Source organism: Petaurus breviceps, unplaced genomic scaffold (genome assembly GCF_028583685.1).
Source record: "Petaurus breviceps papuanus isolate PSGF00001 unplaced genomic scaffold, PetGlider_PUasm1.0 90847, whole genome shotgun sequence".
In the NCBI taxonomy this organism is placed as follows: domain Eukaryota; kingdom Metazoa; phylum Chordata; class Mammalia; order Diprotodontia; family Petauridae; genus Petaurus; species Petaurus breviceps.
In genome coordinates, this window is record NW_027187360.1 from 2,376,284 (window position 1) to 2,398,545 (window position 22,262).

Here is a 22,262-nt window from a genome sequence, read left to right on the forward strand (position 1 = left end):
GAAGGAAACTTAGCAGAAAAAGGACCTTGTCATCAGTTACTAGACAGCCATAGAATGTGTTGGGGAACAGAGCTGGGCTGGACACCTGTGGGCATACAAACTCTAAGGGAGGAAATATCTGTTCTTCAAGCTTTTAGGGATTTTACCCCAGTCTTTCTTCCCTACAAACATCACTTGAGCCCCCTGGCCAAAAGGTTATTTTCAAGAAAGGAGAATTCAAGTCAGTGTATAGTACAAGAGAGGTTTCTACAGACTTTCCTCTTCTTCCTTAGTACTGACTGGAACCAGCAGCCTCAGAGAGACCAAGAGGAACAAAAGACCAGGGTCAGAGTTCTGCAGGGGCAGGGGCCTGACCCCACCCTCATTCTGAAACCTCACCACCTCGCCCTTCAAGGAGGCTGCAAGAACACTGCCTTGTTGACTCTGTAAGTAAGCTGGGAAGCAGAGGAGGACAGGCAGCTGCAATTCTGGGTCGTGTGAAGAGGTGTCAGCTCTGGCCACTATCAATCTCCAAAGAAAATATGACATTTTTTGGAGTCCCAGGAGGAGGGGTTTGTGGGCTGAGAGGGCTGTTACACTGGCTATCTCGGCCAAGGCCAAGCAGTAGGTTCAGGCCACTTTCTTCAAGTAGAAGGGCTCAATCTTCCCACTAGACAAAAAATCCTAAGTGGGGAATTTCCAAAGGAGAGAAGCAGGGCAAGGACTTCAAACTAACGATCTCCTAAATCTGGCCTTCTATCCTGATGTTCCAAACCACTGTCTGGTTGCTAGAAGAATTCCGATGCTTCATCTCAGTCCTCCTGACTGTGCCTAACCTGCACAGAGGTCTCAATATACCAAATTATCCCACCCACAGACTTACCTTGCAAGCTGTGTTCCATGGGAAAATGCTTTGTTTCCTCAAAGGCCTTGCTCATGACTGACCCTTTTAGGAGTGCATTAATGGAGTCCACCTGGGCATTAAACAAGAGGCATTTCGTTAGTGTGGGCCATGCCTGGTGAGACACAGTCAAGGGACCCTCAATACTTCAAAAGATCCAAGATTTTCCAAGTGAGTATAATCCCTCCAATAATGCAGATCATAGCCCTTCATGAATTTCTGTGTTCAGAAGAGTGCCTCCCAATCTTCTGGTGGTAAAGTTCTCTGAATTTATATAGGCTGGTCCATGAACAACAGACATAAAGGTCACTGGGCCTATTCTCAAATCTTTCTCAGCTTGGACTCTGGGGGTGGCTAGGTGGCACAGTGAATAGAGTACCAGCCCTGAAGTCAGAAGGACCCGAGTTCAAAATTGGCCTCAGACACTTAACATTTACTAGCCATGTGACCTTGGGCAAGTCACTTAACACCAAGTGCCCTGCCCTCCCCCCTCCAAAAAGCAAAAATATAAAAATCTGGACTTTGCTGGGATGCCCTGAGATGCCAAGTATCTCTCAGACTCAATGACACATCAGGGCAACTCTTTATTGAAAGAAGGTCCCCAAACTATAAGGAATCAGGCTGACGGTGCCTGAGAAGGAGAATTTCAGCTATACTCCACAGCCTCAAGCCAGTAGGTATCTGCCATATGGATTTGTAGTTAGAGGGCCAGGTTTCAAATCCTGACTCAGATTCTAAACAGATAAACTTAGGTGGTGATAACTGTCACCATCATAGCCAGAATTAATAATACTAATAAGGTTTGCAAAATGATTTGCATATATTATCTCACAACAACCCTATGAGGTAAGTGCTATTATTATTCCTAGTTTACAGATACGGAAACTGAGGCTGAAAGTTAAATGACTTGCCCAGGTTCACACAGCCATGAAGTGTCTGCATTTGAACTGTTTTTATAACCCCAAAATCCAGCACTTCTATCTGTGGAGCCACCCAGGAAGTCATGTGTCCTCTCTGGGCATCAATTTGCTCATTTACAAAATGGGGGAATTGAATTCACTGGCATCTAATGTCACTGTGGCTCTAAATCTATAATCCTAGGATCTTGAACACAGCCTTGGAAAGCAAGGACCAGGTCAAGGATGCTTTAGAGCAGTTCTTAGCCTTAAAATGTTTTGATAACTTATCTTAGTGGCATTCCTTCATTTCCTTTGTAATCTGACATTTATTTTGTGCATTTAAAAATTCTTCTGAAAGGGGGTCCAAAGGCTCCACATGACTTCCACAGGGGGCCATGACACAAACTGGGGTTAAGACCCCTGGCTTACAAGCTGAAAAATGTTTGTCTTCACCTCCTGTGAGTCTTTACTCCCCTGTTTGCCCAAGAGAGCAATCAGAAGACTGGTAGCCATCAGAAGAAAGGAATGTCTGTATACCTGATTAAACAGGTGCTCTAAGCACCCGTGCAGTTTGTCCTGCTTGTCTGATGGGATCCTCATGTCACAGGGCAACTCATCTCCTAGGAGAGAGAACAAGTGAGTAATTTCACAAGTTGGCATCTCATCTGACATTTTTTTTTATTTTATTTTTTTTATTTTTAAGCAATCGGGGTTAAGTAACTTGCTCAAGGTTACACGGCCAGTTATTTCTGGGTGTGGTGCTGAGTGTCTGAGCCCGGAATTCGATCTCCAGGTCGTCCCAACACTGGAGCCGGTGCTCTTACTCGCTGAGCCACCTGGCCGCCCCTAAGCAATTGGGGTTAAGTAACTTGCTCAAGGTTACACGGCCAGGTGTTTCTGGGTGGGTGCTAAGTGTCTGAGCCCGGGATTCGATCTCCAGGTCTTCTCAACACTGGAGCTGGTGCTCTTACTTGCTGTGCTACCTGGCCGCCCCTATCTGACATTTTTTTAAACGAGAATTCTATGAAACAGATGAAACATCATCATCTCTTGTCATCTCTTCAAAATATGGATCTGATCATGTTATAGATCTCACCATATACAAAATCTTCAGTGGCTCCCTACTACTTACTGAATAAAGTCTTAGCTCCTTAGCTTGTCTTGCCAAGGTTCTCCACTATCTGACTGTCTCCTACCTTCCCAGCTTTATCTCCCATTAATTTCCTTGCATACTCTCTTATCAATCTATACTATTAACTGTTCCCTGAAAACTAGTCGACCTTCTGGGATTCTGTTCATACTACTGTCTCTGCCTGGAATGCTACTCATCCTCCCCACTGAAGACCCCTTTCCACCTGAAAATTTTACATATATGTGTAATGTACACTAGATCTTTCCTAAACGTTTCCCTAATGTCGTCTCCTTTTCATCTTGAAAATGGTCCTATTCTACTTACCAGATCCCATCTCATCGCTGCCCAGGTAAGAGCTGTTACTACGGACACTGGTGTAGGAAAGGACGGAGTCTCTGTTACTATTGCATTCACTGAAAAAGATACAGAAAGGACATGATGAGAAAATCCCTAAGGTCTTAACAGGAACTCTAGGTTTCCATTCTGAGAAGCCTGACAAAGTTTAAGGACTGTCAGAAAGAGGAAGATGGACTAAATGCACAGAGAGGGTATCAGGTGGATTCCAGGCCACAGAGGATTCAATGGGAGAGCCCTGGTGAATGGAGGGGAGAAGAGGTGTGGCTTGTTCCACATTTCAAAACTAGTCAACACCAGCACCAACTCTAGAGACAGAAAAAAAGCTAAGGAGGACAGAAGATAGACTCAAGCTTTGGGGCAGGAAAACACAAAGTCACCAAGAACAACTTAGATCCAAGAGCTTGGTAAGGCTGGAACCAAGGAGGCCTTAACCCTTGGCATCTCTTCCATAGTGCACATGGAATTAACTTTTTTGTGTATGAGAAAGGTGAAGTTGTGAAAAATGAAGCAGTTTTGCCCACAGTCGCACAGTTAGCAAGGTTCAAAGCTTGGACACAGTGCCAGGATTATTTCCACTCTAAAATTATTACTTCATATTATCATTATTAGTAGTAATTCATGTGATTAATTACAATGCCTTCAAGATATGAGAGTATATCTTCCCCCATTTTCTTCTCATAGACACCCTGTCCTGCTGTGTGTAGGGGCAAGGTAGTATTCATGGATGTGTAATAATACATATAAACACAAGTTTTTTCAAAATATTGACTGGTTTTGCTGAGTTTTTGTTCTCTTCATCCTCTTTTTTTTTTTGGTGCTTTTGGAGGGGGGAAGGTAGGGCAATTGGGATTAAGTGACTTGCCCAAGGTCACACAACTAGTTTTGTGTTAAGTGTCTGAGGTCAGATTTGAACTCAGGTCCTCCTGACTCAAGGGCCAGTGCTGTGCCATTTAGCCACCCCTCTCTTTTTCTTTTTTAAGAAAAATTCATTATAAGGTATGTCTCCCTGGGAGGAGGGGAAAGTAAGTAATACAGAAACAAATTTAGGTAATACAACAATATAATAATAATAATAATACCTTATACTGCTGATACTCCTGCTATATCTCAATCTTATTAATTCTTTAGTAATTAATTAGCAATTTAATTACTAATTCTTCATATTCCTATAATGCTTTACCATTTATAAAGCATTTTCACATTCATTATCTCATCTGAGGCTTTTACTCCCCCCCCACTACCACCCCATCAAAGAGGCAAGGATTATTATTGTCATTTTGCAGATGAAAAGACTGAATTTCAGGGATATGAAGTGGTTGGTCTAAGATTATACAGTCAACAAGTATAAGAGACAGGGCTATGCCCCAGGCTCCACGACCCAGGGCCTTTGCTAGAGAAAAGATTTCCCAGCAAGTCTATGCCTCCTTTTCAGTATGACCATGCCCGTCCACTCTCAACCTTGTATCCTACCTGTAGGAGTCCCGATAGCTCATTGTATCATGTCCTGAGTCCTCCTGGTCCTCCTCTGACACTTTGAAGCACACCTTCTTGATCCCACCATGGTCCACCTTGTCGATCTCACTGTCCTCACTGACCAGGGGAGAGGCAGAGACCTCTTCAGTGGAGAGAGGTTCGCAGGACCCATCACCCATTGGTTCTGTGATGGTAGACAATAACCTAAAAAAAACACAAAAATACTAAGGTGAAGCCATGGAATGAGAACTCTCAGAGTTCCTGTGATTATGACAGATCTGAAAAATGTCCCAATCTCAGGCTGAAACTGATCTGACAAGGACTAAGTGGCTGTTTTATCTTTCCCTCTCCCAGTCTCCCTTCTAAAATCATTGCCATTTCAAATGCCGCTATTAGCCTACTGGGTGACACATGACAAATCACTTAACACATCTCTAGATTTTTCTTTTTCTGTAAAATGGAAGTAATAGAATAAATCATCTCTGTGGTCTTTTCCATCACTAACATTCTAAACTCTACTTGCTAAAGTCTCTACCATCTCTAACACTGAGCATTCCCAAGGTTTCATGCAGCTCAAACCTTCTAGAACGCCTTGGCATTTCTACCTGACAATCGCCAGCTTGAAAGTCAAAAGCGGCTGACAACCAGGGTTATAGCTCGAGAGTCATGTTAAATTTTCAGTGGGAGCATTTATACCACAGAAACTGGACAACAATACAGATTAAAGCTTGATGTATTGTTTTGTTGATTATCTAGCCCTAAGAAAACTTAACAATCATTCACAAAGAGCAAGTGAGAAGGTTGTTTAAAAACCCTGTGAATAGAATGTTGGACTTGAGTCAAGAAAACTTGAGTTTGAATCCTGCCTCAAGGAGTTAATGACTGTGTGAACCATGAGCAAGTCACCTAAGCTTTCTCAGTCTCAATTTCCTCATCTGTAGAATGGGGATAATAATAGTAACTACACTTCACAGGGTTGTTGTGAAGATAAGAAATGACATGTTTTTGAAAACCTAAAATTACTATATAAACATATATATTTATAAAAATATCATATATTTATTAAAATATATAAATGAAATAACCATACAAATGATAACTATTATTAGTATTAAGAAAATGTGTGCATGCATACATGCGCACACACGCACATACACATGTGTATATCTATGTGTGTATAGGGAGAGGGAGAAGGAGAGACAGGAAGTAATCAAACTGCTCTATTTGTCTGTGTTCCTTCCAAACTCTTCTTGAAACTATCAATTTCTAATCCCCTCATTTTGTAGAGAAGGAAACTGGTACTCAAAGATGCCAAGCAATTGGCCCACAGTTCCATACAATGACAAAGATAACGTTACACTCCAGATTTCCTGACTTCTGGTACATTCTTCTATCAACAATGTCATATGGCCTGCACTTCTCCTCTACATGTAGTAGGGACTCAAATAATGGGGAACTCATAAGGCCATGATTATACAGACCGCACAAAGAAGTTATGAGAAAGTTGCTAGAGAAATGTTAGATATAAATATCTTAGAATGTCCCCAGAAACATTCCCTGAGGGCAGCAGTCATCTCACCTCAATGTGTCTGCCCAGCCCTTAACACAGTGCCTGGAATATAGTAAGGACTTAATAAATACTTATTAATTGGTTATCATTATTATTCTTAGTATTTACTGCTCAGTAATGAATTTTATTGGTCAAAGAAACCCATAAAGGCCATTTGCTAAGATACAGGGGGACCTATAATATGGTAGAGTGAATGCCCACATCCAGGAAATGTGGCTCATGAATCTTTGACTGACAGAATACTACTAATAATAATAATAATAATAATAATAACAGCAATAGCAGTGACATATTTCTATAGAACATCAAGGCTTGCAAAGCATTTCATCCCCAACAACCTCATGAGGCAAATGACATTATTAGCCTCACTTTACAGATGGACAAACTGAGTCTCAAAGAAGGGAAATGCCTCATCCAGAATTATATATCTGGTGTGTGTCAGAGGTGACATCCAAACCCAGATCTCCCAACTTCTAAGTCTAAAACTATAAAACATTTCTCCTGCATTATTATGATAATCAGTATTGGCTCTAAATTCTTAGGGCTCAAGGCACACAGCCTTTGACCTGGGAATGCCTGCTGAATTAAATGAGCAGCAGACAACGATGAGGCCGCCTCTAGCACAGCCTGCAAATGTTCCTCCCCGCTCTGGCTTCCTTCTTCCCAGTCTCTCTGCCTTCTTTCGGCATCCCCAACCTTAGCCACCCATCCTTCTCAGTCTCACTTGTTAATCTGCATGACATATTGTTTCATTTCCTTCACAGCCACATCCAGCTTATTGAAGAGTTGCATGTAGGCATCCTGAATTTCCCGGTCTTCCTGCTTCAACAGGAAGCTCAAGCCTCGGTCCTCTTGCCCTGGCCCCCCATTCTGCTGGTTGATGGTACTATCCATCAGGTTCCTGTCATGAGAGTCCCCATCCTCCTGGGAGAGGCACTTCCAGGATGGGGCAGCCATGGTGGTGATACAGTGCTGGGTATAGGACATTGGGTTTATGTGACCTAGAAGATGAAAGGAAATATGTGTTCAAGAACACCCAATAACCCATTAGAGATCAACATCTAATAATACATAGAAATAAACACACATAATGTATATAAGCATATACACACATAAATACAGAGAGAATGAGAGAGTGAGAATTCTCTACTTCTTTGTATCAGTTTTTTTATTTCCTAGATGTGACTCTTTTCTTCCCAACTAGAACATAAGCACCTTCCATAACTGAAAATATACTGTCTTCTATACCATCTGGTACAGGGACAGGCTTATAGTACACACTCAGAGAATATTAGACCTAGAAAGACCTTTATAACACAAAATATGGAATGTCAGAACAAGAAGAAACCTCAGAACATAGAATGCCAGTGCTGTAACACAAGGTTTCTTAAACTTTTTGCACTCATTCATGCTGCTATAAGAGACCTTAGAATATGGAATGCTAGTACTAGAAAGGACTTTAGAACTAAACACAGGGGCACAGAATGTCACAGCTGAAAGGGATCTACAGAGGCCATCTAGACCATCCCCCTAAGACGGACAAAGTTAATTTCCAAAGTCAGAACAAGAACCAAAATCTCTGAAGCTTTTTTTTTCTTTTTAAACCAGATCATGACAATTATTGTACTGACTCAGAATAAAGTTTTCCCCACTGGTAAAAATGTGATCTCTGTGCACACCTATCCTCTATTTCTTACCCAACAGGGACCTAAACTACATAAGCATGTAATGGGTATAAAAGGAGGTTACTTGAGGGCTAGAATTTGCACCTTGTTCAGGATCGAGGCCAATCAGAGAAGGTTTCCGCCCAAATCGGATACTGAATGACCTCCCCACTGAGGTAGTGTTCTTGGGGTAAGACACTTCCATGAGGTTCACATGGCAGTTGGTGGGGCAAAAGTCCAGGCTGCAGAGGGCATGAGGCTCCAAGGATGCTTGCTTGAAGGCGGGGCTCACCCTGGTCTTCAGCTGCTCTGCAAACTGAGGAAGGATAAAGGGTTATAATCTGGCACCATGGTGGCACATGGTAACTGCACCACAACTTTTCTGCTACCACTGCTCCCAAATTCCCAGAAATAGATCTTTTTCATATTTTCAAGGATGAGAATGAGATGTCATCCCCTTCCCTTTACGATCACTGGATTGAAAGGATGTTCTGCCTAAGTGGTCTGTGCTAACAACAAGGCCCTGCTTCATTCCCAATCTTCAGGAGTTTCCCCCTCCACTAACCAGACCACAGATTGTGTGGATTTCAGCAACACATTATAAGAAAGAAATTAACAAGTAAGAACCAGAGGACGGGAGAGTGACTGGGATGGTGAAGGGACCAGAGATGGTGTCATAGGAAGAAATCTGATTGGGGTGGGGGAAAGAGGCAACTTTTTGGACCTGGGATTTCATCAGATTAATTCCAGAATTCCTAACAAGGAACTTCCTCTAACAGAACAGACAGGGAACTTAATAGTCTTAAGAGAGTTGGCCCAGTACCGAAGGGTTAAATGACTTGTCCAGGGCCACCCAACTAGGATGCACTAGCAGTGGGATTTGAACTCAGGTTTTCAAGACTCTGAGGCCGGCTCTATCCACTGCACCTCTGCTACTGTCCATGTGAAGAGCAAATGAGGACAAGTAAAGGGGTCTGCCCTGGGGAAGACTAGGTTTAGTGAGAATATGCTGTCTTCAAATATTACAAGGGGGGAGATGGCAAACTTAGATCCAGAACTAGTAGTGGTAAATCAGACAGGTTGGTTTGATATGATATAAGGAAGGACTTTCTAACAAACAGGAGCTATCCCAGCCATGGACAATGAGATGCTCATATGAGATAGGAGACCTGTCTGTCCCTAGAAGTATTCAAGCAGAGACTAGTTTCCTTTCAATAAAGGAAAACTATAGAAAGGATTCTTGCATCTGTTATACCCATTATATAATGACAAAACTCGATTAATATAGCTATTAAGTGGCAAGGTCAAGACTAGAACCCAGGTCCTCTGACTGCTAATTCAATGCACACAACTTTGCACACAGTAGGTACTCAATAAATGTTTGCAGAATGAATTGGATTCTCTATGCACTTAAGATACAATGCTACATATCACTGTTATCTATCCATTAGGGAAGGAAACATGTTTTTATCTAAATTTTGTATCTTTAGAGTTCCTCTACCCATAGTGGGTGATCAATAAATGTATGTAGAATTGACTAATTAATGAAATAAAATAATGAATAAAATCAGCACAGCTCATGAATCTCATCAGGGATCCCTGCTGGCCCAATCTCTGGACTCTCTTTGTGAGGAAGGAAAATGGGGAGGTCTGGGGACTTGCCAAGGAGTGTGGCTACCTCCTGATAGCTGGCAATCCTCCTGGTGATGCGTTCCAGCTTGGTTTCACAGATGTTCCGGAACTCATACTGAGGCATGGTGACCACGGCACTGCTCAGGGAGATGAGCCGCCCACAGTTCTGCACAAAGAGGCCGTCATCTGCAGCAAAGGCCTCCAAAATCTGGGAGGAAGAGAAAGGGAAACCACTCAGTTTGAAGACTGAGGTTCTGTGGCCTGGCATTCAGCCCCCTAACCCAACCTGGACACGACCTCACTTTCCAAATTTGTCTCAAACGATGACAGAACATCTGAGATGGAAAGGACTTTAGGGTCTACCTAGCCCAAACTGTTTTGGACTCAAAACAGGGGCTCAAACAATTTTTCTTCTCATGAACCAACACAGTTGGAAGTGAGGAACTATAATAACAGCTAACATTTATATGGCACTTAGTATGGCTAAGCAGGCACTGTGCTAAGTACTTTACAATTATTCTCTCCTTTCACCCTCACAACAATCCTACAAGGCAAGTGCTTGTTATTACCCCCATTTTACAGATAAGGAAACTGAGGCAAACAAGGTAAGAGATTTGCCCAAGGTCACACAGTTAATAAGTTTCTGAAACCACATTTGAACTCAGGTCTCTCTGACTCCAGGCCTGGTGTTCTCTCCCCTGTGACACCTAGGAGTCAGAAGACTTATACATGTGCAGTTAAATGGCTGCTTTAGCAAAAGCAGTCATTTTTGTTGAGTTCTTTGCAAGTCCAAAGTCTAATATGTTTTGAGGTTAACATACACATGTAACAGACAAGTTTGGTTTGTTCTGTTCTCTTTTCTTTTTTCCTTTTGCAACCACACTATGTGTGCTGGATAAGAACTTGTAGGATAGAGATAGGGGTGACTTGTGATTTAACTGGTAGCATGAACTCCTGAGTGAGGAAATTCCCATTACCAAGAGGCTGTAGGTGTATGTTCTCTGGATGACTTTCCATGTGCACGTACGTATGTGTGTGTGTGTTATGTTTGTGTTTGGGAGAAGACCACGATATATCAATTGCTGAACAACAATGATTTTGTGCTATAGGGTGTAGCAACAGCAACCCTGATAACACCTTATGGGCTCTTTCTTCCCTACCATTTTGGACAGGGAAGAGGCAGAGATTGCTAAAAGTATTCAATGGTCACAAGAAATCCCAAACCTTGGCAGTGAGAGCAAAACAGCCCTTGGGTTCCACAATCTTCTCCAGAACAAAGCATTTGATCCCAGCCGTGCTGACATATTCATACACTACTCCATGCTCCAAGTGGACATTTTCCACAGTCAGGCTGATCAAAGGACTGCCCTCAGGGATGGTCAGCTGGGGACCCATGGATTGCAGAGAGAAATCTGGAAGCCAGAGACACAAGGATTAAGGAAACAGTCAATTCTGTCCTATTCCTAGGATCTATGTTCTATTTTACTTAACTATGGTAACCTCTCAGTTTGGAATCCCAATTTGGTTTCAGTCGACCTCATGGAGCTATCCCCTAAAAGGGCAATGGGTTGGCTAGGTGGCAAGGTGAATAGAGCACCATCCCTGGAATCAGGAGGACCTGAGTTCAAATCTGGCCTCAGACACTTAACACAAAACCTAGCCATGTGATCTTGGGCAAGTCACTTACCCCCAATTGCCCTACCCTTTCCCCCTCCAAAATAAGCAAGGAAAAAAAAACCCAAAACCCTAGGTCATTGGACTCTTTATGAATGAATGAATGAATGAATGGGCAATGGGTTATGTGCCTATCTGGCTCTCATCTGCTTTACTCTTCTAGCTAGTGGGCTAGGCTCATGGGGATAGGCTTAGACCCACCCCCAATGTGCCCTTGCCCATCGCTGCATCTGTATTTCTCCTGTGGGAAATACTACCTTTCTCCACAGAGCCAAAGGAGCCTCTGGCTAAAAATATTACTAAATGCTTCATTCAGCATTTCCCAAGATAGTATCCTTTGCATCCAAACCATACCCACTTCATAGATGGAGTCACTGAGTCCAAGGAATTTCTGATAAATTTTACAACCAAACAAACATATGGAAAATGAAATAATGCCTTGCATGGATAAAGAATTTGGTATTTTTCAAAGGCCTCCAGTAAAATCTTAAGTGTTGAAGGTTGCACCAGTGAATGCAACCAAGCCAGACAGGCTTAGATTATGGGGCCAGCAATAAACTATCTGCTACCCAAGGACCAATCTAGCTGAATGCATAAAGTATAAAAGGATGGATTTTTTTGGCCAAAGCAACTCATAAACCTATCCACTGTGAAATTAAGAAGTTACTATATGCTTCTGTGGTAGAAGTACCCATTCAAATCCTCTCCATTTTGTTATACCATTTGACCTTTACATAACAATATTGCAAGGTAAGCATGGCAGGATACGGGGTTATTTGTACCCCCATTTACAGAGTAAACTGAGGCCTGGGAATTGTGATGTGACTAGTCCAAGGCTCCAGAGCTGAATAATGACAAAGCTCGAGTTAAAATTTGGGCCTGCCTGGAAGGGAGGGAAGCCAAATGATCATCATTCATTTTCCCAGCCCCTATACAAGATACACTAATGACCATTCTCCAGGTCAGGTCATGGACAGGAAGGCCCAGGCAGGAACTCCTTCCTTCACAAGGAAGTTCAGGTTTTACCATTTTTCTCTCTCCTAAGCAGAGTTAAATGATTTGGAAGGGGGGGGGGGAAGGGGGGAGAAGCTGTGGGGGCTGGTGAATTTGGCATGTTTATTTACAAGTCTGCATTAGGTCCTCTGTTATGATTCATATCCCAAGGGCTATGATCAAGCATAAGGTCCTGAAAACCATCTGGTTCCTATTTGATTTCCAGCCGAAAAAATCTAAAGTATAATTCTACCTCAGGTCACTGATTTCATGGACACATGCCACATAGTGCCAATTTTTTTTCGTCCCCTTTATCCTGTGACCCATTCCCAGGGCTAGGGAACAGCAGAGTAACACATTTCTACAGCATTTCCCTTGCAGCAGCCCTGAGTGTAAATGTTATTATTTCTATTATTATCTGAATATCCTTATTATTCTCATTTTATGGAGGGAAAAACTTGAGGCCCAGGTAGGTGAGGCAAGTCAGATTTGGCCAAGATCACACAGTTAAGTATCAAAGTCAGGCCTTGAAAACAAGTCTTCTGAGCATGTACTATTTCTATAAAACTATAAAGATGGTCTTTTCATCCCTTATTTACAGCATCCAGTATTGTGGTGGGTAGACATACTACTTACTACAAACTCTCAAACCAAGGAGATATTATCCCTTATGTTGCAGATAAGGAAACTGAGGGCTCAAAGAGACCAAGTCCCCAGGATCACAGAGTTAAGAAGGGTTGGAGCAGGACTCAAACCTAAGTCCTTCTGATCCGATGAAGGTCTAGCGCCCTTTCTACTAAATCATTCTGAGGGGGGAAAAAAGCAAGAGACTCTTAGACTCCCTGCCATAAAACAGCAATCTCTGCACTCACCCCAGCTTTGAACTCCCAATCCTCATGACATCACCCAATAACTATATTATAGTAAGGAGGAGGGAGAGGAGCAGAGGAAACCTTAGAATCCCACGGTATGTAGGGATGGCCTATCAGCACTCAGCCCCTGAGCACACAGTCCAAGACCTCGGGGGAAGAGGAGGGTCCTTCCACAGAGCTAAATTGTTGCCTGTAGGCATCAGCACTGACACGTGTCAAATGGAGCCCAGCTGTCCTGGCATAGCCTGCCCTCCCCCCGCCCCCATTTTCCCCAAGCCTCTCCTCTTCCTGTCCCTAAGGCTCATCGGGTGACACACAGCTGAGGGTTTAGGTGCCTCCTGCCAGAGATGACATCAGAGCTTCCTTCTCCACTAAGGAAGGCCTCAATTCGAATAAAGCAGGGGAAAGAGTTATAAACAAAAGAAGAGCTCTCACAATTGTGAGAAATGTATTTTGGGGTTCTGGAGATAGTGCAGACTTGGAGTTAGGGGATGTGAGGTCTGAACACTCATCAGCTTTACTGTGACCTTGGCTAAATCTGCTTCCCCAGCCTTCTATAAAGACCTGTTCTCCTCTATAGACAGGGATAGCAATCCTGGCACATCCAACCTCACAGGTTTCATTGATAAAGAAAATTCACTGATACACTAAATTGATACAGAAATATGAGTTAACATAATTATTGCTTTTGATTGAATGTAGACCAAAAATGGTTCCAAATAATCCATAACATTCAATCCCAACCAGGTTCCTCCTTTGAAACTTAGAATCTACTCTAAGTAACAATTCAAAACAAACCCACCTCTAAACAGTAACCGTTCTGTGGTTTTGATAACTTCCTCCGCAAAGGAGTCGAAAAGGGGGCTAATCTGACTCATGTTCACAGTCATTTCAGTCATATCCAACTCTTTGTGACCCCAATTTGGAGTTTTCTTGGCAAAGATACTGGAGTGGTTTGTCATTTCCTTCTCCAGCTCACTTTACAGATGAGGAAACTGAGGCAAACAAGGTGACTTGCCCAGGGTCACACAGCTAGTAAGGGTTTGAGGCCAGACTTGAACTCAGGAAGAGGAGTCTTCCTGACTCCAGGCCAAGCTCCCCATCCACTGTGTCACCTAGCTGCCCAATTTGATTCTAGTTCCCATCACTAAAATAACAACACATAGCAACAAAGGGAAGGTATGGACATCAAGATACCCTTATTATGCAGATAAGGAAACTGAGGGCTCAAAGAGACCAAGTCCCCAGGATCACAGAGTTAAGAAGTGCTCTCTGACTGTAGGCGTAACCTCTGGGCCTCAGTTTCCTCAGCTATACAATGAGAAGGATGGAACTGGATGTTCTCCCAGTTCCTTTTTCAGTTCTAAATCCTAGAATACTATCTCTCTCTAGTCACAGGGTTTGGCACAGGGTTTCCTGGAGCTAGTGACTCTACCTCCAACTCCTTCTGGCACAAACAAACAGAAACCGCCACCAGGCATTCATGCCTCTGAAAAGCCACTCACTCAAAGGTACTATCACAAGGTCCCTTGCCCATCTTTCCATTCTGGGATAGGAACTTGAATTGAGGCCCTCTCTCCCACCCACCAGGCCAGCGCCTGCCACTACCTTCCTCATCTGGGCCTCCTTCCAGGGCTCCATGGCCCCTGGCTTCATCAAGGCTGCCATTGAGGTAGCTGCCAGGGCCCCACTGCTGGGCTCGAACCTCTTCAGCATCCTCGTGAGTGCGATAGATCCACTGGTACAGACCCTTGGGGGAGAAAACAACAACGTGAAAAGACAAGTACCCAGGGCTAGGGAAGCCTAGGAGAAGCTGACCTCCGCAAAGGCGCAGCAGCAAAGGCCTCCAGCAACAATCCCCAAATGCTCTCACTCTGGATCTGTCCTCAGCAGCATCAGGGACGTTGTTCCTAATCCACTCCCTCCTCACCATTCCCAAAGGGAGCATTGTGTCCAGAACCCTGCCTCAGGCACAGACTAGTGTCTGCAGAATCACAGACAAGCTGATGAAGCTCCCTCAGCCTTGATTTCCTCATCTGTAAAGTATCACAGCATTATAATAAAAATTAAATGAGATAATATATGCAAAGTGCCTAGAATACTTTAAACCACTCAGTAAATGCCTACTATAATTTTTTTATCTCTGAAGTCTCAAAGCATTCCAGTATCTATTAGCTCAACCAAGCTTTACAATAGTTTGAAGAGGATAGGAGATCAGGAATTGCTCTCTATCTCTCATTAACAAAAGAAAAAAAGACAGAGCAGAATAGCTGAGTGGCTTCCCCAAGAAAGACTAGGAAGCAGTGCAAATATAGTAGGAATAATAATAGCTAACATCCATATGTTGCTTTGTTTAGTTGTTTTCAGCCACGTTGGGCCATTTGTGACCCCATTTGGGATTTTTTGGGCAGAGATACTGGAGTGATTTGCCATTTCCTTCATCCCATTTTAGAGATGAGGAAACTGAGGCAAACAGGGTTAAATGACTTGCCCAGGGTGACTCAGCTAGTAAGTGTTTGAGGCCAGATTTTAACTCAGATCTTCCTGACTCCAGGCCTTTCCAACACTCATAGCATTTACTATGTCCCAGGAACTGTACTTTACAATTAATATCTTACTTGATTTTCTATTATTATCATCCCCATTTTACAGATGAGGAAACTGAGACAAATAGAGGTTAAATGACTTGCCCAGGGTCACTTGGTGTTTGAGGCCAGATTTGACCTAAGGTTTTCCTGACCCTGGGCCTAGATATCTATCCACTGCACCACCTAGCTGCAGTGCTTACTCCTTACTAGAAGATTTATATTCAATTCCCCCCTCTCATGTTTATTTTTGCCTGTGCAACTTTGCCAAAGTCACTTACCATCCCTTGGGCCTCAGTATGTTCATCTATAAAATAAGAAAATTGGACTCTATGACCTCTGAGGCAGCTAGGTGATAACAGTGGATAGAGTCAGGAGGAACTGGAACTGAGTTCAAATTTGACCTTAGATACTTAACTAGCTGTGTGACCCTGGGCAAGTCACTTAACCTCTATTTGCCTCCAGCTCACTTTACAGATAAGGAAATTCTATCCACTGCACCACCTAGCTGTCTGCTGCAAACTATATAAATGTCAGCTATTACTTGTAAAGAGAAAAGGTTGAATTAGATTGCCCCTGAGGCTCCTTCTAGCTCTAGATGTTGAATCCTAAGTAGTGTTTGGAGTACCTTCCCTTGAAGGAACACTTCAGACACTTACTTAACTTTGTGACCCTGGACAAGTCCCTTATATCTCTCTGAGCCTGTTTCCTTAACTGTAAAATGGGAATAATAATAGCACTTACCTCACAAGGTTGTTGTGAGAATAAAATAACATCTATAAAGTGCGTTGCAAACCTTAAAGTGAAACATAACAGCTAGCTTTTGTTACTAAGCCTATTATCTGCTTTCAGAAACACAAGCCTCCAAATGCCCAACCCAAGGCTTTTTCTGCTGTCTAGACTTCCCTACCTTTGAGAAAGATTGACTCATACATTTTTTCTTATGGGTTAAGGCTGCACAGTGAGAACAGAGGGCTAGGGATGGGAGTCAAGAGAATCAGGTCTAATCTTGTAATCTAGCCAGTAACTACCCATGTAGCTCTGAGCAAGTCACTCATTATTTCTCTATCATTATTCTAAAATTCTATTGTGATTATTATGATATTATTATTAATATCATATCATTTATCCACCGATAAACTTTAAGGTGCCTCCCTGAGCCTACCCCCAACATTGAACACAGTACTCTACAAACAACAGCTACTTGGTTTCTTGACCTAGAAAATGGGGATTACAAATGTCCTGAGTGAAGAGAGGATCACATGAAAAGGAAGAATGAAGGTAACAACAGAGTAATGAGGATGAGAAAAGGGAAGGGTGTGCTGCCACGGGGCCCATTCTGATCAATGGCATACCTGTCAAACTCCCCACTGGCAGATGGCCAGAGGAACTGGTGTACTGGGGTGGGGAGGCGGTAGAGGAGAGCAGGGAAGAGAATTGTGAACAGATTTTGCTCTACTCTGCTCACAAAGAAGACAGAAGAAATGAAAAAAAAGAAGAGGAGGAGGACATATAGGATGATGCAGAAGAAGGAAATGTGGGAAGGGAGGGCTTCACAGGAGGTGATGCGTCCCACGCCGCTTGCTGGAGGGACATTACCCTCAGGTTTGGCTGAGTCTAAGCTTTCAGAGAAGTTTCTATAGCTGCTACCTCCAATTCTGGGTGGAAAAAGAGGGATAGATGGGGGGCTGTATGTGGTCCAGATAGGGCCAGATTTCCAGGCCCACAGCAGCCCTACACAGCAAGGTTCCCCATCCTAATCCAAGCAGATGAGTAGCAGGAGTAAATCTAGTTTTACAGTGAGTAAGAGCAAAAGATTTTCAAACTTTAGAAGCTTTCTTGCTCTTCACAGGGCCTGCCAAGCTAAGATGCTGGCCTGGGACAAAATTTAAGGTAACAACATCTGTCTGAAATGCCTCCACCCCCAACCAGGCACCGGCCAATTTGAGGATAGCCCCTGGAGGCCAACGGTCCCCTATCCAAGACTACTGACCCTGGGGAGGGCCCAATGATCTAAGATCTCCCCTACTTTGCCTTTTTATTACCAGTCCAGTCCTTCAAGGTCTTACTAAGGAAGATAATGAGCTAGTATGTCACCCTTCCTAATTAACAAGGACACTAGATATCAGAATCTAAAGGAGACACTAAAGGTAGGTTGGTAGGGAAGAGGTTAGTTATTTTTAATTAATAAAACATAACAAATTCCCATTAGAAGAAATTTGGCGGTTTAAAGGACATAATGAGGTAGTAAACAATGCTAGTCTTGGATTTTAGAGACCTATATATTCAAATTCTACTCCAATATTAGCTGTGGGAACCTGAGGTATAAAATGGTATCACCTGTAAAATGATAAAACTTATATTCCTATCTAACAGAGTTGTTTGAGAAAAGTGCTTTTTAGATTTCTAAATGCCATAGAAATGTCATTATTACTTTTATCTAGACAGAAGTTATATGGAAGAAGGTCTGAAAGTGGCCGGTGCTACCCTGACATCCCGAATCAGGAAGTCCAGTTTCCAGTTTCTGTACCTGACTCTTAGGACCTTGAACCTTGGCCTTGGGCCTGGGGAGCAGAATCTAGAGCAGGGGTGGGGAACCTGCAGCTTCGAGGCCAGATGGGCCCTCTAGGTCATCAAGTGCAGCCTTTTGACTGAATCGAGACCACACATTCCCCATCCTGATCTTGAGGGGTCCACACTTATGGTGGTAGCCTCCTTCTCCATCCCTGATAAGATTGTATCACATGGGCAACCATCTCTTCCTAACCCTAACTCTGCCTGGCAGTCTGTATGTGTCTTCATCCCAACAAGGCTCTCCTGCCAAGGAAAATGATATTTGTACTGGAAAGGAAAGAACAAAAATGGCTGACAGTTGAAACCCAAGATAAGGAGGGAGATAATGAGTGTTCCCAGATGCCCTTAGTAAGTTCCAAGTCACCAGGCCAAGATGAATGATACCCTAGGTAGTGAAAAAATTGGCAAGTGCAATTACTTTGCGCTCACTGTCAGGAATTTTCAAAAGATCACGGAGGACAGAAGTACCACAGGACCAGAGAAGGGCAAATGCTATCCTAACTTCGAAAAAAAGGGAAGAAAAAGGAATCTGAGAACTCCAGAACAGGGATCATTGACTTCATGTCTTAGCAAAATTATTAGAAAGAAAGTTAATGGAACATTCTGGAAAGAAAGCACTGATCAAAAAGAGCTTCATTAAGAAGCACATATGCCATATCAACTTTATTTCTGTTTTTGACAAATTTACATTATCTGGTTATTATGGGGATTCTAGAGATTAAATAGAGTTAGTTAAGCGCAGCTATAATCCTATAATTATCTACAGAATCTATAACTCTATAGATTAAATAGGGGTAGAAGTAGATAGAGTGATGGGCCTACATTCAAATCTGGCCTCAGCTACTTACTAGCTGTGTGACCCTGGGCAAGTCACTTATTCCTGTTTGTCTCAAGTTTCCTCATCTATGAAATAAGCTGAAGAAAATGGCAAACCAGTCCTATATCTTTGCCAGGAAAACCCCAAATTCAGATCACAAACATGACTGAAACAACTGAATGATGGCAAATAAATTAAATATATCTGGATTTCAGCAAAGCATTTAATACAGTCTCCCATACTATTCCTGCTGAATAGGTGAAGAGATATAGGCTAGGCAATAAAATCGCATAATTAAATGAATTCAAAATTGTTATGACCCAAAGAAAAGTCATTAATAGTTTAATGTGAGTTTAATGTGACATTGGAAGGCAATGGAGTGCCCTAGACTGTTGAATATCTTTATCAATAATTGGGACTAAGGAGCTAATGGCATGCTAATCAGATATGCAGAAGAACCAAAGCTACTTTTAACAGGTCAGATGGTTGTCATAATTTTAATAGGTATTGACTAGTTCAAAAACTAGTAAATTTTAATAGGCATTGACTAGTTCAAAAACTAGTAAAGATTCTGATAAAATGGAATTTAATAAGCACAAATCTGAAGTCTTACACTTGCATCCTAGACATTGGTTTCACCAATAGTACATGATAGAGGACATAGGGCTATATAGCAGTTTGCCTAAAAAGGCTGGAGCTTTATAGGACGGCAAGCTCCACGGGTCAACAGTATGATGGGGTAGTGCTTTGAAAGGGAGAGTTTTCTATTAACAAGGAGGAGAAAGGTCCACTCTGCTCTGCCCTGGCCAGACAACACTGGAGGGTGGTGTTCATTCTGGGCAACACGTTTTAGGAAGGACTTAGCTGAAGAGTGTTTAAAGAAGAGTAACCAGGAGAGTGAAGGGGTTCGGATTCCTGGCCAGATCAGTTGCAGGAATTGAAGTTATCCAGCCTAAAGAAGGGAGTGGGAGGCAGGGAAGAGATATGGAAGAGGAATTAAACTGATTCTGTTTGGCAGCAGATGGAGTAACTAGCAGCGATGGGTACAAGTTGCAAAGAGACAGATTTAGACCTGATGTCAGGGGGGCGAAATTCCTAATTAGATATAGTTAGAAGGAGAAGAGGCTGCTTCTGGAGCAAGTGTGTTTCTGCCTCTTTGGAGATGTTCAAGCAATGGCTGGATGGCCACTGATCTCAAATGTAGCATGAGGAATTCTTTTTCAGATAGGAGTTGGACTTGAAGTCCCTTCCAACTCCGAAATTCTATAAAGCTATTGAATTGGAAGCAGATCTCGTAGACTCCAACCACAGCCATTCAAGCAGAGCAGTATCAGCCAAAGCCAGCCAAGCCACCACAGTGAAATTCTCAATTCGGGAGCATCAGGTTGAGTAGAACAAATGGTCAGCTCCCTGCTTGGTCAAATTGACTTCACTCTGGCTTCCTAATCTTGTGCTTCCCTGGCTCTGAAGTTCTGCCTGGCAACAGGTCTTTATCCTATCTTGGTCCCTGGATCTCTGTGTGCCCCTGGCAGGATGGTACAAGCCCAGCCTGGTTCTGCATTTGATGTTCACTCTCTTCCCAGCTTGGAACCCGATTCTTTGATCTTCCTGGAGAGTAGCCTGATGACCAGAACAGGTCAGCTGTGCCCCAGGCACTGCAGGACATGAGAGGAAGATAGCAGCCCTTTGTCCCCCCAGACTCCAATATCCTGCAGGTTCCACTCACCAGTGCCTCCTGCTGCCGGCTTCGGTAGGCCAGGAAATGGTCCAACACCTCTGTAAAGCTCTCATTCATCACATTGTTCCCATTGACTTTCAAAATGCACTGGCCAGCATTCAGCCCCACTGCTGCAGCGTCAGAGCCTACAAGACACAGAGGCATGGGTGAGAGGGGAGGGCAGGACAGGGTACCCAGGGCGAAAAAAAAAAAGACTTAAGGGGACCATCAAGAAGGATGCTAGATCCTAACAAGGATCGCAGGATTTTAAGCTAAAAATGAGATAATCTAGTTGAAATCCTTCATTTAAAAAAAGAAAAGGAAGAAGAAACTAGATTCCCAAAACATCCATATAGATTTCAACCCAGGTCGTCTCATTCAAAAACCTGATCAGCCTAGAAAATATGGAGAATCTTGAAACAGGAGAGTTTTTAAAAGAGAAAATACAATCTAGAAGATGGAAAGGGACTTAGAAGAAGGAAAGCCTAGGACAGAAAGGTCTAGAGGACAAGGGGTAAGGCAGAGGGAAGAAGGAAAAGAAACAAGCATTTATTAAGGGCCTCCTTTCAGGGACTATGCTGAACACTTTACAAATATCTCATCTGTGATATGAACTCCATGAGACTACTACAATAGTAGCACTACAAGCACTATTATTATCTCCATATTACAGATGAGGAAACTGAGGCAGATAGAGGTTAAGTGACTTGCCAGGCTGCACACAGTTAGCTTCCTGAGTCTAGGTCCATTGCTCTATAAACTGGACCACCTAGTTGATTCCAAAGGAGGCAGATGTTAATCAAGGATGTTTCCTTAAGTCCCTCGAAAACTACCACACATCCTATTACTGGCTACCAGTACTACCTCCATGTAAGGTTGACCCAGCCTTTCCAGGCCTCTCCCTGGCTCACCTCTCCCCACAGCATGGACATATGGTGGGGAAGCTCCTTGAATCTGGAAGCACAAAGTTTCAGGATGATCAGGGACTTTGATGATTCTGAGAAAAAAAAAAAAACAGGAGAAAAAAAAATAGAACATTGAACACAGAAACAAGTCACCCACCGCACATCTACAGGCAAACCTCAAAGATACTTGGCCTCCTCACAAGCCCTTGAACCTAGCCCTGGCCATGTCCTATCTTGTGTTATACTTAGTTGTGGGCCCATCTTATCTCCCTTCTAGACTGGAAACTCAGCTCAGAATTGTCTTCTTGTCTTCTCCCTTAGAATCAAGTCCACAGTAGATGATCAATAAATATTTATACATTTAAACCCCAAATTAACCAAATTCATTCCCACTATCTTCTACACTATAACAAGAAGATCAGAGGAAAGGAAGGAGCCCAGAAATCAACGAGTTCAACACTCGACCCTCTCCACACACACACACACACACACACACACACACACACACACACACACAC

The 22,262-nt window shown here is 43.0% G+C and overlaps 1 protein-coding gene across 1 annotated transcript in view; it reads right to left on the reverse strand.

Annotated features, from left to right (window-relative positions):
• The window catches only part of PREX1 (phosphatidylinositol-3,4,5-trisphosphate dependent Rac exchange factor 1), a 245,713-nt gene that overhangs the window by 20,014 nt on the left and 203,437 nt on the right, over positions 1-22,262 (reverse strand). Inside the window, exons 19-29 of the mRNA XM_069072366.1 lie at positions 21,751-21,836; positions 20,849-20,985; positions 14,755-14,896; positions 10,832-11,019; positions 9,654-9,815; positions 8,081-8,291; positions 7,036-7,312; positions 4,739-4,945; positions 3,236-3,324; positions 2,317-2,399; positions 863-953 (exon numbers count right to left, since the gene is read on the reverse strand). Of these exons, the coding sequence (XP_068928467.1) occupies positions 863-953; positions 2,317-2,399; positions 3,236-3,324; positions 4,739-4,945; positions 7,036-7,312; positions 8,081-8,291; positions 9,654-9,815; positions 10,832-11,019; positions 14,755-14,896; positions 20,849-20,985; positions 21,751-21,836 (1,673 nt within the window). The remainder of the gene's footprint in view (positions 1-862; positions 954-2,316; positions 2,400-3,235; positions 3,325-4,738; positions 4,946-7,035; positions 7,313-8,080; positions 8,292-9,653; positions 9,816-10,831; positions 11,020-14,754; positions 14,897-20,848; positions 20,986-21,750; positions 21,837-22,262) is intronic.